We start from the raw sequence: 17,147 nt of genomic DNA, 5'->3' as shown, positions 1-17,147 counted from the left end.
AATATGCTCACTGTTCTTCTCTTGCCCTTCAGTGGGCAACTTCACTTTAAAGATAATTTTATCTGGAAGAGGTTTCACCAAGCTTTTTGCAATTGATTGGCAGCCTGTTACATTGAATTATGTTGCAGTGACAAAATACCTCTTGAAATAGGATGTAAATGTTAGGCTTACATTTACACTATTGCTTCATTCTTTTTCTTTTGAAACAGAACAAAAAATGAGGTGCTGGAAGATTTAAAAATGAAATAAAATGCTCTGTGGAGACTTAGTCTTATTTTAATGTTAAATCTCTGAAACAGGGTATGTCCAACTTCTCTGGAAAGAGGACTTTTCTAGTATGGAGTTAGCTGTGGAATTTTAACACAGAATTCTGTTTCAGAATTCAGTCCTCCTTTCATAAAAATGTTTGTTTCTGTGGGATGAAGGTGATAACTTCCATGTACTTTCATGTAAAGTAGTGAGTAATGAGTTTGCATAGCCCTTGAAATAAACAGAATGGATTTTTGCCACTGAAGTAAAAGATTACTATTTGCTGATTTGTTTTAGCAAAATATTCTACATGTCTTCCAAACAGTGCCAAATCATTGTTTTTCCTGCTTGAATGACCAAGACCCAGTTCCCACCCAGCTGGCAAAATGAGCAGTTTTCTTCTAGTTGCTCTTAAAATTACACACATAAAAACTACAAAATGTGATCAGAGTATGGTGAACTAAATGTATAACTCTATAAAGTGTGCTGAAGTTAATACTGTTCACTGTGAGGTCAAGTGTAATGTTCAAAATCAACATGATTTCAGATTCCCTCTTGCCTTCATAAGGATATCTGGGAATTTCATTATCTTGCTGTATGGGATGGATACTGCAGGGTATGGATTGCCTATGATTTTGGTGATAGGGAATAATAAACTATACAGTCAGTTGCTTTGGGAGTTGCAGTTTTAAAGGTACTGTAGATAAATAGGAAGTTCTTCTCTAGTGCTGTGCTGCTGCTGTAATGAAAACCTCACTGTAACAGACTTGATTTCAGAACGCTGCTGAAGAATGAGGTCAGCCAAACCAGTGCACGTTTCATGTACTGTGGAATACTAGTGCACGTTTCCCTCCACGCATTTTGTTCCTAGCCTTACTACCTGACACACTTCTTGCCTAGCTATGTCTAAATATATGCTAGGCCTGTTCCTTGGCAAGAAAGACCATAATTAGACCCGGCATGTTATATCCACGGATATTCTTGGTAAATAAATGTCTTTTATCATCTAAGTAGTGTTTTTGCTGGTAGATCTCATTTAGTCCCTGAGAAAGATAAATACTTCTAAAAAGCATTAGACACTAATGACTTTGACTAGCTGAGGAAGATGAGTTCCAAGTCACACTTTTGCAGACGTAGCTGGAGTGTAGACTGGACCTCTGTTTTCTTGTTTCAGTTTTCTCACTTTATCTTCTGACCTTTGGGTCCACTGTTCCTTCCATATCCCTCCTGTATTTCAAATTGCTGTCACCACCCACCCACAGCCTCCAGTTTAGTATGTTCAGAGCGCTAACTACAGTAGACATTTGCTTTTAACTTAGATTCATTCAGTGCTTGCTCTGAGGAAACTATAGTCCACCATTTTAAAGTAATCTTATTCCTAAATAAAATGTTTATTAATTCAGGTACTAAATTGCTTTAGCTTTCCTACTGAACTTCTATATGACTATTTTCTACACTACGTGTTGTGTTGGGGGACTGTTGGCTAGGTCTCAGACGCCTATTGAATTAAATAATAATCTCTCATAATAAGACATTTCTTTAGGGAAATAAATTTCCATAATTTTTATGAATGATTAATACAATTATAGCTAATGCATAACTATGCAAGCTTTCAGGGAAAAAAAACCCTCATGTAGTTTTATTGTGGTAAGAGGAAGAAGAGAAAATGATTTTTGAAGATCCATGTTTTGATCCCTGTCTGGGTGTTTATAGGCTGACTAAATTGTGGATTTTTTTTTTTTTTCCCCTCTGTTAGGATATCTTCCCTCCCTTGTAAGTACTTTATTATTTATGTTCTATTGCTTTAGTTCTAACCCAAATCTGGTTGGGTTCTTGATGAATGTTGACAGTCTGGAAATAGTATTAACAGAAAATCCACTGTAGGTAAAAAAACTACTGAGGCCTTTCTCCTTTCTGCCCAAGTTTCTGGGGAGGTAGGGGTAAAGGAGCAATGCAGTACTAGTTGTAGCTGTTTGATTTGTAGTTTCCTGGTCTCAGCAGAAGGTAAGTGGGTCACGCAGTGCTCTTATTTTTGCTGCTGGCGTAAAATCTTCTTCCCAGTGGAAGGTCAGATGTGGTGAGATTCTTCTCCGTTGAGTGCTGCTTCTCTGAGTGCTTGAGTGCTTCTTCTCCACTCTTAGTTACATGCTAAGGAGCATGTTTGTTCTGTGCTGGGCAAGATTATACCAGCCCAGAAGAATGCCCTTCTAGCAGTGTTCTGACAGATTTCTTTACATCATTTTATATTCCCTAGAGATGTGGTTGTTTGGCCATTTTGCAAAGAGTGGTGGTGAATGTAAGATGTTACGTCTTAGGTTTATATTATCTTATTGTTTGGACACTGCCACTGCCTCATTTAAGCTGCATTAACATATTGTATAAGCACTCCTAATCCACTGCAGTGGATACATATATCCATACATCCCTCCAAGACAGGCTCAGAAACATGTAATGAAGTGATTTCAGCTGTAGAAAAGCTGATAAAGGAGAGTGCTTCAGTAACTCCTGGAGGGGAGATATCTGTATCTAGGTTTGAGGGTTAATTGGAAAGTCTGTCTAGGAGCTGCTTCTTGTTTAAGTACTGAAACATAAATATTAAGTATATGAGTACTGAAATATTAAAAAAATTTTAAAAGCCAGACTAAAAACTTGATTCATTTTAAATAAAAGTGTATTTGATCTGTTTTCTTACTGGTGGAATGCCTGTTCCAATGCTGCGATCAGTGTGGTATCACAAGCAAGATGGAATAGAAATAAATTTTTCCTTTTTGTTTAAGGGAAACACTAGTACATTAAAGAGAATGTGTGAATAATATTTATCTCAGCTGCAAATATTATTGAAATGTTTATTAGTCATAAACTCCTTTGAAAGATCCTTCCCCCCGCTTCCATCTCAAAGTCTGCTTTTGGCAGTGTCCTCTGTTCTGTATCATGCTAGTGACAGAGTTGATGAAATTACATTGTTGGCAATACTTCCATACTTTTTAAGTTACATGGTATCTTTCAGATACAAATCCTACCTACCTAAACAAATAAATGGATTTTCTATGTTCACTTCTCTCCTTCCCTTCTTTTTGGGTATGGTTTTTTGTTGTGGTGGGTTGGGGGTTTTTTTGTTTGTTTGGGTTTTTTGCCATCGCTTGTGACTGTGAAGTGGGATAAGTACATTCCAGTACTGAATTCCTACCCTACACGTTATTTTCCCGTGGGTTTCTGTGCTGGAGTGCTGGCTCTGAAGGGTTCAAGAGTGCTTTGTTTTTCAGTTTCGTGCTCTCAGACTGTTCTTTGTGTTTTGATACTTATAGAAACTTAACCTCTTATTTCTAAACTGGCAATATTCTGATGTTTGCCTTAGCGCTTGTGCCAAATGTTTAACAAACAGGCATTAAAAATGCAGCTTGGCATTGGCAGCCCTCAGCGCCTTACACTGACCTCTCCTGCCAGTTGCCCGAGATGAGTTATGAGACATTTGTCATCAATTGTATTTAGTAGTTGTATGCAAACAACAATTATGATTTATTGTAAGAATAAGCAGAATTTTATAGTTTAAAGATGGGATCTAGGCATAACAGTCTTGGATTTTCATTGCTCCCAAATGAAAAACGTAGCACTATTGCTTGTTTGTTTTCTTTTGATGAAAGAAAAGTATAGAAGCATGTGTCTTAAGTTGGGTGATTGAGACTAGTTGGCAGATCAGTCTTTAAAATTATCTGATTTGTAGTATTTAAAAGAAGTGTGTATATAAAGCCCAAAAAATATAAATAAAGCTTATGCCACTTTCTATACAGACTACATAAATACTCAGCTGGCCTTTTGCTGCAATAGCAATTTTTTTCTACGCACTAAAAATAAACGGGTTGTTTTGAGTCTTGAATATGGCTTGCTTTTTTATAAAAACTGCCAGCTCTCAAATAAAGACTATTCCAGGCTTTGGGAGGCAAATTTTTATAAGCATATTTTTTATGCTGTCAGCCACACTTATTATGGCTATTTAATTAAGCTGATACAGAGTCAGATACTCTTTAAGCAGTTCATTTCTTTCTGTCTTGGTCTCCGGTTTGGTTTGGGTTTTTTTTACCCTGTTGGGAATATGAGTGTCAATACATATTTTGGAAGTGTTAAAGCTTGCACAGGTGTGTCTTTTTTCTGTTTTGGTTTGGTTTTGGTTTTTTGGTTTGTTTTTTAAATATCTGTATTGTTTGAAAAATACATGAAATACCTCTGCATTTCTGTAATGTTGTGATCTTTGAGACAGAGAAAGAAAAAAAAGACCCTTTTAGAAATACATAGGGAAAAAATTCCTCTGAGAAGAAAAGCAGTGAACAAAATCCCATCAGTTACAAATTTTAACCCTAATGTATTTCAAAGCAGTATTTGTTAGGCTAGATAAAATGCAGAAAGCAGAAAAAAACCCAAAGTTCAATTACTGAGGTAGTCTTAATGTAAAAAGTCTTCTCAGCTTGTCCATCTGTGCAGGGAGCCCATCTTTGCCATCACATGAACTTTTTCTGTACACTGAGTAGTGTGTGGAAACATCAACATTACCAGTACTGTGGTGTTTGTTCATGATTACTTTCTCTGCTCAGATGTAACAGGATGCAGCGGTGTGTTCTTGCCCACACTTTCTGTCACTGTAGCTGTCATCTTGTACCCACAGGTAATGCTTTGCCTGGTGTGTTAAATTTGCTGTATAGAGCTACTCTTTCATATTTAGGATTTTTTTCAAGCAGAAAGTTACTGCTTAGGTGTTTTGAGTCTGCTTACACTTGGTATTTTTGTGTAAGAGTGTAATTTTTTTTTGTCCCACGTGCATCCTTTATTCCTTCTATTAATCACACGGGCCCTTCTTTTTTTACTAAGCAATACTGGCACTATCAGGTGCTGCATCCTTCAGGTTCTTGTACTGCTAATTAACTAATTATAACAAGAAGTTGTCACAAAACACAAGTAAAATACCTAGCACATTTGAAAATCATCCTTAGAAGGAGGTGGAGGCAATACAACACTTGCGAGCCCTCTGTGCAGAAGGGGATTATTTGACTTTCCTGACCTTAATAGCTGCCTGGCAGAGTCTCCATAAAGGATCTGGGCTTGAGCTGCCCGACAGCTGGAAGGAGCTTAAGAGCTGCAGGTTGGGCAACCCATGTGTGCTGCTAGATAGAAGTGTAAGAAAGGAACAGGCTGTTTCTAATGGTGTGGCTGGTTATATATGGAGCTAGCAATAAGCTTTGGGTTTGAGAAACAGTATTAGCAGGCCCTATGAATAATAGATCATCTAATTCCATAATTAATAACAAGGAAACTGTGTTTGTTAAGAAAATACTTGTTAACTTTCCAAGAAGAAAATGTTGTCTGAACCCATATGTGATTTCTTGGGATACAGAAGTTCATCACATCCTAAAAAAATTAAAATTAAAAGGGAAGATGTCTTTGAGAGGATGTAGTTCAAAGGCACAACAATGCCTTTTTGAAGAGAAGCTGTTGTGGTGGCGTTGTTCTGGGAAAGATAACAGGGGTTGCCTGGGGGCATCTTAAAGACTTTGAGATTAAGTTTAGCCCTTCTCCCTAGGGGAGTGAATTTGGGCTAAAGAAGTTGTTGGTTTCAACGGAGAACGGTATCGGAAGTAGGCAGTCTGGGAATGAGGTGATGTTCAGGACTGTAGAAGAGCATGTGTTTCTGACAAACAGCAATTGTGTTGGTTTAACTGAATTTGGTTTAATTATAATGCACACAGGTGGTGTTCAGACAGGGTCTCAACAAGTGCAAAAAGAGAGTTTAACTGCATCAGCTCAAAGCTAGCAGTTCAGCTTAAGGTGACACTGCTTGAGGTGGACTTGACTTTATAATGCAGTTTCTCTTTATGAATATTGAATGTTATAGGATCTTACCTAGCAGAAAGCCTTGACTTTCTGACCCAGCAATCAGCCTTATAAAGGAATGAGAGATGTAGATTTTTTTTTTCATCTATCCCTTTTGAGGAGCATTCTCCCTTCAGAGGCTTACAGCAAATTCTCACTTTCTTCTGAATCAGCGGTCCTACTTTTTTAAGGCAGTAGAATAGCAATCATTTCAAAGGCTTCATTTTCTACTTTTTTAAGAAATGACACTTGTACTCTGTCAAGTGATGTTATGGTGTTATGGTATGTATGATGTTATGGATATAGTGGGCAGAGTACAATTAATCTACAGGTACCTCTTCTGTTCTTCTCTAAAGTTGCATATTATGTAGCTACATTGGGACACAAGCAGAAGTGAAGGACCCTTCTCTTTCACTTCATTTCCAAGCAGCTTTAAAAGTTACACAGTATACGGTATTGTTTTCAAGAATTAAAAGTATTTGTACCATAGTTTCCTTACTATTGAATAACAGTGCTTGCTGAAGCTTGCAAAGATACTGCTGACCACATGATAAAGGCTCTGCTTGTTTGAAACTTCTACGTGGCATCTGAAAGGGCTGTGATTAAAGCTCAACTTGAAATACCTCTTCTCCTCTGTCATGTTGCTGTAGTCGCAACATATTTGGCACTCAAAGGGAAGATAATGTGTGAAGTAATTGGAAAGATACCAGCATATACTGGTATAGTATTATTTTGATTGAAATCATATATTCCATTAAAAGGATTAAGCTTTACTTTATACCAAATTGTCATCTTACTTAAGTTTCTCTGAGGGCTTCCTTTTAAGTGAAAATTAGTAAAAAAAAAAAAAAAAGTGGTTCCTTTTGGGATAAGAAGTCCCAAAGACTGCCTGTTGGCATGAAGGTCTATTTCTGAGGAAATCTTCTTTAGATTCCCCTGTTAGTGTGTGGCTTCCTTGAGAACTCTGAGAGCATCTTGACTTACTCTGAAGAAATTTATCCTAAGTCCTTGAAAAAATATATTCTGAATATTTACAGAAAGCAGGCTTTTTCCATTTGACTTTTTTATTCGTCACCCAGAGGGGCCTGGGGAGCCAAGCTGTGCGCTGATTTTTTTTTGAGAATGTTTCATCAGTGCAGTGCCTTTCCTGTCTGCAGTCCTCAAAGTATGTATTTCTGCTGTTTTTTTAAAATGGAAATATGTTTGAGGTCCCTTAGCAATTCACAGCACACGTGTTATACAACAGTGAAATGGAGTGCTTTCTACATAGATTGGCAATAGCTTCAGTAACTTCCGTGCAGTAGGTAGTAGAAACTCCAGGACTGAGGTGCTTATGGTAGGGTCATGTGAGTACAAATGCTGGAATCCAGTTACCAGGAGGTATTTTTTTGTAAAACAAGCACAGGTTTGTTTTACAAAAAACAAAGGGTTTTTTGTAGATTGCAAGTAAAACAACTCTCTTGATTATCGTGACTGAGTAACTTAGGTGGCTACAGAAAAACAGTATTTGGCCGAGGTGCCTATGGGGGTGACAAAAATCAGTGAAAGTTGAGCCCCTTTCCTTTTGGGTCAGATGTTTTACCTATATACATGTTATCAGTTCATTGAACAGGTAATCTTTTGCATGATGAGGACTGACACTGCTAAAACTATGGCTGGTATCATATAGATTGTTTATACTATAGATGGCTTTGCAGAGCACAGAGACACAGCCATCTAGGAGAAAAGAAAGAACTAAGATTGGTTCACCATATGTTCTTGGTTGTAAGAGACAGTGCAACTTTGCTCGTTTCTCAGCAGTAGAGTACTGCTCTGAATGTCATGTGCTCTGTTTTTAGTCTTGCCCTTCGCAGCTGCCTGCTGGAGATATTCTGGGTTAGAGCTTTCAAGAGCTTGCATCCAAGCCATCCACAAATTAAAACACAACACTTGTCTACCATCTCCAATAAGAGATGCTTCCTCTCTTTTCAGTTGTTTAGTTTCTGTTCTTTTAGTTTGGGCAAAATGGGTGTTAGTAATACCATTGAAGTTCACCTCAAAGAATAGGCTGAATTTTAGTATCACAATGTTCTAAAACTGTGTCAGAACCATGCTCTTAAAGGACTGACGTAGTTACTTTGCATGGCGCTGGAATGAACTAGAATAGAAGAGATCACTGGGCAGAAAACAACCATTTTGCCAGATGAATTTTCAGATGGACCAGTTCATTGTGCTGCTGCACAAGTGCTTGTTGGCATAGCAGAAGGAAGATGCTTGGGATGGCTATCTGGAATGTCTTTTTTTTCCATAGCTATACTCTTTATAAAGCATTTGTTTAAATGCAGTTTTGTTGTAGGCCGCCTACTACTATTGCAGTGTCTAAATGAAAGTGTACACCATTTAAAGGGGAGGGGGGATAACAAGCTTACCAGTTGGCTGCTCAGACCAATCCAGCCCTGGAAAAATTACTCATCTCCCACATCCATATGTATTTATTCTGACCAGTTATTTCAAAGAAATTTAGGACACTTCTTCCTAATTAAATCATATTCTTACCAAATATATATGAGCATGGGCCTGAAAATAAGCAGGTAGTCTTCTCTATAGCACTGTCCTTTTTGTGTTGGACCTGTGGGCTTTATGGCCTTTGAAAGGAGTCGGATCCTTAGGAGCTGCTAAGGTAACCTGATATTCAGCCCTCTTTGAGGTGCTATATCCAGAGTTACCATTTTCTCTTGATGTTTCCGTGGGTGGTAGTAAATAGCAATGCAAACACAGTGTCTTTGAAACAGTATTGGGGGGGGGGCAGGGAATGTGATATAGTGGCAGTAGCTGTTTTAATTAGCTATAAGTAATGATATATTGTCAGTTTTGGTACTGTTTCCTATTAAATGAGGATTGTATTTAGAGGGGAGGGAGGGGAGAAAATAACCTTTGTTTTTAAAAAAAAAAAAAAAGACTTTTACAGGAAACTGCATGTTTTGTGTCTTAAGGGTTATTTTGAAAGCTGCAACATACATAGAAACAGGATAGCAGGTTTTGAAGTGAAAGCATACGCCAATCCTACGGTAGTTCGGTGTGAAATCCATCACGGACAGACTGGAGGAATCTATGTTCATGAAAAAGGAAGAGGACAATTCATAGAGAACAAAATCTATGCAAACAATTTTGCAGGTGTTTGGATTACCTCAAACAGTGACCCAACAATAAGGTATCATTTTCCTCATTGATATTTTATTACTTAAAAGAGATTCGATGGGGATGGGAAAAGTGCAATTTTACTTCATTTATTTATAATGAACTGTAAATATTCCTGTATATATAAAAATGAAATTGCTGTCTGTGTTCTGTTGAACTGCATTTTTAATTTGTGTATATACTTGGAAGTGTGTGTTTCTCCAAAAGCCACAGAACGTAAATTCTCTATTTTAAATCTGAATATTGCACAGTCCTAGACACTACATGTATAGTATTGTACAGTGTATTATAATAATTTTGTAATGCAAATACTTTTGTTTCTTAGGGGCAATGCAATTTTTAATGGGAATCAAGGTGGTGTTTATATCTTTGGTGATGGAAGAGGCCTTATTGAAGGAAATGACATTTATGGTAAGTGAATTTGCTTATTGCATCCTAAATTCTGAGAAAAATGAATATGTAAGTTGTATTAAATAACATTTTTGTTAACAGGCAATGCATTAGCAGGAATACAGATTCGAACAAACAGCTGTCCCATAGTTCGACACAACAAGATTCATGATGGTCAACATGGTGGAATTTACGTAGTAAGTATTGCCTACAAACAGGCATGCAAACTCGTTTTCTTTTCATATAAACTTTGGAAAAGGGTACTCTATATAAAATTCTTTATTGTACTTAAAATGACTGAATTTCTTACATTATAATTGTTATAGGTACGATACAGGTTAATTGTAATAGACTGAAGCTGGTGTTGATATTTAAAAGATGGAGGCTCTTATGAATGTCACTAAATTATTTCTACCGAAGTAAAAAATTTAAAATGGGATAGACGGGAATCTCCCCATTTCTTGGATAAAAGCTTTTTAAAGGCTTAATTTTCATAGTATCATTATCATTGCTATAAAAAAAAGTTAGAAATCTGTGCAGCGTTTTTGGAGTGTAATGTTTACCACTAACCTCAGAAATTTTTTTTTTTTTTTTTTGGCCTTCAGGATGATATACATTGCAATTGCTGTACGGTCATGTATTGTAAAAGTGAGGAATAAAGCACAATTTCCAGCGTGTGCAAGGGCTCTGCTAATTGAACTGAAAGAGCTGTCAGGTTCCCTTAAGCAATACCAGATTTTGAGAAATACTTGTGTATCTTTCTGCCAAAAGTCAGCTAAGGTTCAGCTAATGCTGCAAGTGCGCAGCTTCATCAGTTCATTCTGTAAACCTAACCAGAACAGCTTACCCTGACCAAGAATACTGTTGCTTTTATTTTTAAGTGCAAATGTGTGGTAAAGTTAGCTTAAGAGACATGCCAGTTTTTTGTTAGTCTGGTGGACAGGGCTGGGTGTAGGTTTGAGTGCCAGGTGACACAGCTTTCATCCGATTGCGTGGCGCTGGGGAGGTACCTTTTCTACCAACAGCTAGCAGAGACTTGCAAATACTACTGCAGAGCCTTGAAATACAATGATTTACATGCAGAATGTTCTTTGTTTCATGGCAAACATTCAAAATCATGATATACTGTTACTTTTTTAAAAAAAAAGGTGAAAATACATACTCAAATAGAAAAGAATTACTTTGCTACAGTAAAGAAGCCATGTTGGGGAGGGATGGGTACAACCAGAAAAACAGTATTGGCAGTTAGCAGGTTTTCTCAACTCTTAATTTGTCTTATATTTAGCATGAAAAAGGACAAGGTGTGATTGAGGAAAATGAAGTTTACAGCAATACTTTGGCTGGAGTGTGGGTGACAACAGGGAGCACTCCAGTCTTGAGGAGAAACAGAATACACAGTGGGAAACAGGTGAGTTTTGCTCTGTGGTTACAAGGGGGCCATAGAGGAGAAATTTCTTCTAGTGGTTTTTTTTTTTTTAATACTTCATTACTTTGGAACTAATAATGTAATCTCAATGTGTTAGGTTGGAGTTTATTTTTATGACAATGGACACGGCGTGTTAGAAGACAATGACATCTATAATCACATGTACTCAGGGGTTCAGATAAGGTAAAAATGTATTCTGATTTTACATCAAAACAGATGTAGCTTGGCTTGTGCTCTTTTTGTGTCTTTTTAACTGTTCTTGTCATTTTGTTTCTAAAAGTAACTTTTGGAAATACAATATGTCTCTGCTTCAGCTTACAAGAAAGTTACTACTAATACAGCCTGGTTATTGACTAGAATGTGTGGCCCTTGAAGTCTGTAAAGCTAAAATATATGTTTGCATGTTTGGAAAACACTGTATTTTAGTAAGATTTTTAAGCAGTGAGATATATGGGGCACTTCTGTAGAGGTGTTTTAACCGTTTGGCCTTGGGACGTAGTAAACTGTTTTAAATGACTTCTTTGCTTATGTTTCTCTCTAGAACTGGAAGCAACCCCAAAATTAGACGCAACAAGATCTGGGGTGGTCAGAATGGTGGTATTCTTGTCTACAATTCTGGTAGGTTTTGTTTTTCGCATTTATCCAGAACTGTTTATGTTCTGCAATATTATCTCTTCCCATTTATTATCCTTTTTGATTTTATTTTTTCCACCCTTTCTTCATTTTTAGGGCTTGGATTTATAGAAGACAATGAAATTTTTGATAATGCAATGGCTGGTGTGTGGATTAAGACAGACAGTAATCCTACGCTAAGAAGAAATAAAATCCATGATGGAAGAGATGGAGGCATCTGTATATTTAATGGGGGAAGAGGTAGTTATTTCCTTTACTGGCATATACCGAATATTCTGGATAAGAGTTTAATTTCAGATTAAGCAGTGTCCTTTTTAAAGTGCTCTTTAGAAACCTAGCTCTTGTCTTCTGAAGTAATAAAATACTTATAACGAACATACACTGATGCTTTTTAGCCTTAATTACATCTGTAATACTGAAATCTGTGGGAGGCAGAGAGGTAATTATTCTTATCCAAGATGACTGTTAGCTTGCTGCTTAGGACAGTCCTTTTATCCCATCTGCTTTTGTAAGCTTTGCCATTTGACTGAAAGACAGCCTTGAATTCAAGTCATGTAGCCAAAATCATGCATCTGAACAGTTCCAGTTCTGCCAGTGTCAAAGATTCAGGGGGTGGGGGGGAAGGCAAATCTTTAAGGAATCACTTGTGTACTTGTAAATACAGAAGTGGCCCTCCTCTGAAATCCCCTGGCTGTTGTGTGTCTTGATACCAGCTTGTGATATTTTGTAGATAATCACTTGCTGTAAATGAGCTTAATGTTAAGTTAAGCATTTTAAAGTAATCCTGTCCTACAATAACAGAAACGCAAGTTAAGCTTTGCTTTGGCAGAATGCTCCTTTTAGAAGACAAGAACAGAAAGATGTTAGGAAAAATTGAAAGTGAAAAATTTGGACAGTGTTTCCTTAAAGCTAATACAGAGTTTTCTGTAATGGTGCATATGATCCCAAATTCTATTCTGTATACTGAAAAAATACACTTACATGATTATACACTGAGAATTACTTTAAACTTGTATCGCTAACTTCAGTGCCATTGGTAGGTATTCCCCAAATGAAAGGAATTAGCAGGATGATGACACATGAGGTCTTGTGAAAATGTTTCACAGAATGGTTACAGGTAAGGAAATGTTAAAAAGCTGATATGTCATGTTTGTTGGTCTGTCATAGGTCTTCTGGAAGAAAATGATATCTTCAGAAATGCTCAAGCCGGTGTTCTTATCAGCACCAATAGCCACCCTGTGCTAAGGAAAAACCGAATATTTGATGGATTTGCTGCAGGTTTGTGTTGTTTAAATCAAATTTTGAAGTGTTAGAGTAAGCTCTTCACAAAGCTAACTCTTGAGTTTCTTTACCCCACAGTATTTAGATGTTTTAACAGAGATTGGGGTGTCCTTCAGTATATTCTATAAATCATTTGAGAACTCAGAATTATAGCCAGAATATCTTTTTAGCAGTCTCTGGAGTTACTAGCATATTGAGAAACAACACATATTCTGCCTTCTCATTTTTCTGTGAAATACTTTTTCATTATTTTAGAAGAAATTGATAAAATTGTAGAGGACATATTTATACTTGATCTGCTGGATGCTGGTTTGAATATTTTATCACTGCTTTAAAACCTAGGAAAGAGAGCAAATATACCTTTTGAAAGAGGTTTGAATTGCATCTCAAGTTCAACTTTCTCACTGCCCAAACTTGAAAAATTATTAAAATGAACATTTCTTACTCTGAAAGAGATGAAGAATGTTTAATAGTGATTTTTGTGCAATTTACTGTTTAATGATCGCCGTTCCATACGTCTTGCATTCCATTCCATTTCAACTAAAATTGCATTCTTGAGTTTTCTCCCATCTTTCTTTCAGAAGAAGCAAGTTTTCTGAGAAGAGCCTCTAAAGGTGTTGTTTCAGTGTGGTGGGGGGGAAGGATAGGTTGCTGTCAAGAGCAGTCCTGGACAAATGACTTGGAAGACACGGGTTACTGATAAAAGCTAAGATTTAAAGAAATTAATTTTAGGTGCCCATCTTGAACTTTTTTAAAACGATATTTTAAAAAGGGTAAGATATGTGCACAAGAACTTTAAAATATATGTAAAGATGACAGCTTTAAGCACCTAAAAATCATATCCCCCTGGAAAATACATGATTGTAGTACCATTTTCTAATCAGATAAACTAGTAGTGTATTGTTAATCACAGAAACCATGCATGCCAGCTGTAGCTTTTAAAAAGGATTCAACAGAAGTATTTGAACCTTAGTTTTATAGCAAATTACAGTGCAATTTCTAGCTATATGTCATTTTCCTTTTTTCCCCTGAGTTTATGATGGTTTAAAAAAAATGAACAGACTATAAATCATGAAAGGTACAAATGCACAATCACTAAGGATTTAACTTTTCCACTTTCTTTTCTCTTCTTTGTTTCCCTGACCCAATAAAGGCATTGAAATAACAAATCATGCAACTGCAACACTGGAAGGCAATCAGATTTTCAACAACCGCTTTGGAGGTTTATTTCTAGCATCTGGTGTCAATGTCACGATGAAAGGTGAGGCTGAGCCCTCATTGGTTGTGTCTGTTTACTTTGCATTTTTTAATTTGGTGCTGGGTTTTGGGTTTATTGTACTATTTTTTCCATTTTTGGCTCAGATTTGGTAACTAAAGAGTTACAGCTGAAGGTAATAGGCCAAGCTATCTTAGACTCTTAGGACAGCCAGACACTTTGAAAGGTAACCTAAGGTTTTCTTATCATATTAAAACTCAGTTATTAGCTCATCTGTCTCAGAATTGTTTCTGAAATGGTTACTGGTCTTTGGCCAATTTCAAATTGCAATTCTAAGTTAGTATAATGGCAGGAGTTTTGTCACATATCTGAAAACAAGTGTCCAGTAAAGAAACATGCCTCGCTTGGCTTTTAGGATCTAAAAGCAGGATTATTCACATCCCAAATCACTTTTTTCAGAAAATAGGAAGAGTTTACATAGATAAAATTCCCTTGTATAGTTGGGAAGTGTGCATGAGAGAGAATCCTCTTGGAGGAGATTGGAGTGATGGTTTGAATGCCAGACAGCTCCAGGAAGTTATTCCAGAAGAAAAAGGTTCAGTTTGCAGAATTTTTACCTGCTTGGCTGTACTTGTTACACCTTTTCCTGCGTATTCTTTACACCACTTAAAACAAACTCTGGCTCCCTGCTTCATGGCTCCTGGGCTTACTGACCTGCATCAGTCAGTGCTGTGATGCTGCTGGGAGTGGACAAAACTAGTTTGAGGTGCACTTTGGGACATGACATGAATAACAGAGAGGATTATCAAATTCACTATGCCTTGGACACATCCTCTAAATGGTGGTCCTAATTCCCACTTCCTTGTGTTGGAAAGTTCTGCTGCCTTAAACTCCTTTGGGGGAAGAGCCATGCTTTTCTGCTTTCTAAGGTATGTGTAAAAGTCCTTATGGTAGAGGAGAGGCTTTCAAACATTGGGGTTTCAGACTTCTCAACAGAAAACTGAAGCCTAGTAGGAAAGGCTTGTTCCTCTAACCATTTATTCACAAACCACTTCACAAAGAGTATTTCAGTGAAGTCTTATCAGGTATTTTACGCAATGTGTGCAAAGAGGAACAGTCTGGTCTGAGGAGTGCACTGTGCTGTCTGGGCATCTGCCTTGTAATCTGGAATTGAGGATTTGATATGCTTCCAATGCCAGAACTAAAATGCAGGCATAGAACTAACTGTTCCTAATGGGTTTAGTTCTTAGAGGAGGGCAGGCCCTCTGCTTTAACACCTCAAGAAAAAACTGCCATTGATCTGGGTGTGATTAGTTCTTGGCTTTTTTTTCCCCCCCCAACAGATAACAAAATAATGAACAATCAAGATGCCATAGAAAAAGCTGTCAGTAGAGGCCAGTGTTTATATAAGATATCAAGTTACACCAGCTATCCGATGCATGACTTCTACAGGTAACAGGTTCTTTTCTGCCACCTACAGTATGGTTTTCAAATAAACAGTTTCTCTTCTGGTGAGACCCCTAAAACGGTTGCCATGTCTCTTAACACACAAATGTGTGCTCTTCCTCAACTGCAAGAGGATTAAACAAGTTCCCATTGTCTTGAATTTACTGTGGGCGTGAGGGAAATGTATTGTTTCTGTGAACCTGAGCCTAAGGGGTTCCACAGCAGAACTGCTTTTTTGAAACAAGCAATCAAAAATATGCCCTGAAGTCCAAGTTCATGTAAAATTCTTGTTTTAGAATCTTATGCACATCCTTTCTTTAGTGTTGTTCTGCCCCCACACCCTCTCTGAGCACTTTACTCAGCTCATCTGTTTTTGATTAATGCCTGATGTGATGCATTTTACTTCAGATGTCACACCTGCAACACCACAGACCGTAATGCCATATGTGTGAACTGCATTAAGAAGTGCCATCAAGGACATGATGTAGAATTCATTAGACATGATAGGTATGTTTCAAACAGGTACATTGAGCAGTTTTGACAACACATGTAAAGTAGAAACTAAAGAGCTCTCTTTCTTCCTTAGGTTTTTCTGTGACTGTGGTGCTGGAACACTGTCTAATCCCTGTACGCTTGCTGGAGAGCCTACACATGATACAGATACACTATATGACTCTGCTCCACCTATAGAATCTAACACATTGCAGCACAACTGAATTCCTTTCAGAAAGAAAGTCCTGCCATTCTAATATCATAACTGTTAAAACTTTTTTTTTGGAGGAAGTTATACTTGCCCATTTCTGCAGAAAGAGACTGTATTAAAGTGGATGTGTGAGGTGTTGACACTATGGAGCTCAACCTACCAAAAAAGAAAGTGGCAATATGTTGACTCAGGATAACAGAACTGGGCGTTTTAGCATTACTGTGTAAACAAAGACTTTGAAGGGACAGAAGTGAAGAAAAATAAGCTGCAATTTTGTACAGATACCAACTTCTGAAAGCTGGTGTTTTTACAAGTAGCATTGAGACGCAGTCCAATTTGCAGTAGTACTATTCTGTAGACAAGCAGCATTCTTTGTTGCTGCCTTTATGGACATGGGTACCAATTGCTTTTGTAACATGGTAAAAAATGTGAGCTAGCACTTCTGCATTTCTTTTGATTTTTTAACATTTATTCAGATTGAGAAATATGATTTTAATGCTTTAATCTCATGTAGTTTGTTTCTAATTTCAAGCAAAAAAATCTTATTGTACTTGAATGTGTCCTGTTTTGTTAGCACACCTAGACTTGCTGTAACTGTACTCATGTCCCAGTATGTACGTTCTTTCTATGAAAGAGAAAACACTAATCTTAAATTATATCCAGCAATTTTTCTGGTGTCCTCTGAAGTTAGAATAATCTCCTTCCCTGCCCCCACAATAGTCTGTACTCAAACCACCCTAACAAAAAAAGCGAGTGTTTTAATGAGA

At 37.2% G+C, this 17,147-nt stretch overlaps 1 protein-coding gene across 1 annotated transcript in view; it reads left to right on the top strand.

Annotated features, from left to right (window-relative positions):
• The window catches only part of FBXO11 (F-box protein 11), a gene marked incomplete at both ends in the record, with an annotated part of 75,574 nt that extends 59,181 nt beyond the window's left edge, over positions 1-16,393 (top strand). Inside the window, 12 exons of the mRNA XM_081997797.1 lie at positions 9,081-9,298; positions 9,611-9,696; positions 9,778-9,872; positions 10,961-11,083; positions 11,199-11,284; positions 11,643-11,719; positions 11,831-11,974; positions 12,902-13,012; positions 14,169-14,276; positions 15,575-15,683; positions 16,086-16,184; positions 16,264-16,393. Of these exons, the coding sequence (XP_081853923.1) occupies positions 9,081-9,298; positions 9,611-9,696; positions 9,778-9,872; positions 10,961-11,083; positions 11,199-11,284; positions 11,643-11,719; positions 11,831-11,974; positions 12,902-13,012; positions 14,169-14,276; positions 15,575-15,683; positions 16,086-16,184; positions 16,264-16,393 (1,386 nt within the window). The remainder of the gene's footprint in view (positions 1-9,080; positions 9,299-9,610; positions 9,697-9,777; positions 9,873-10,960; positions 11,084-11,198; positions 11,285-11,642; positions 11,720-11,830; positions 11,975-12,901; positions 13,013-14,168; positions 14,277-15,574; positions 15,684-16,085; positions 16,185-16,263) is intronic.
• Positions 16,394-17,147: the final 754 nt, after the last annotated feature.

This window comes from Phaethon aethereus (genome assembly GCF_964289735.1).
Source record: "Phaethon aethereus genome assembly, chromosome: 3".
Taxonomy (NCBI): domain Eukaryota; kingdom Metazoa; phylum Chordata; class Aves; order Phaethontiformes; family Phaethontidae; genus Phaethon; species Phaethon aethereus.
Note: the sequence above shows the minus strand (reverse complement) of the source record. Positions and strands in the feature narration are given on the sequence as shown.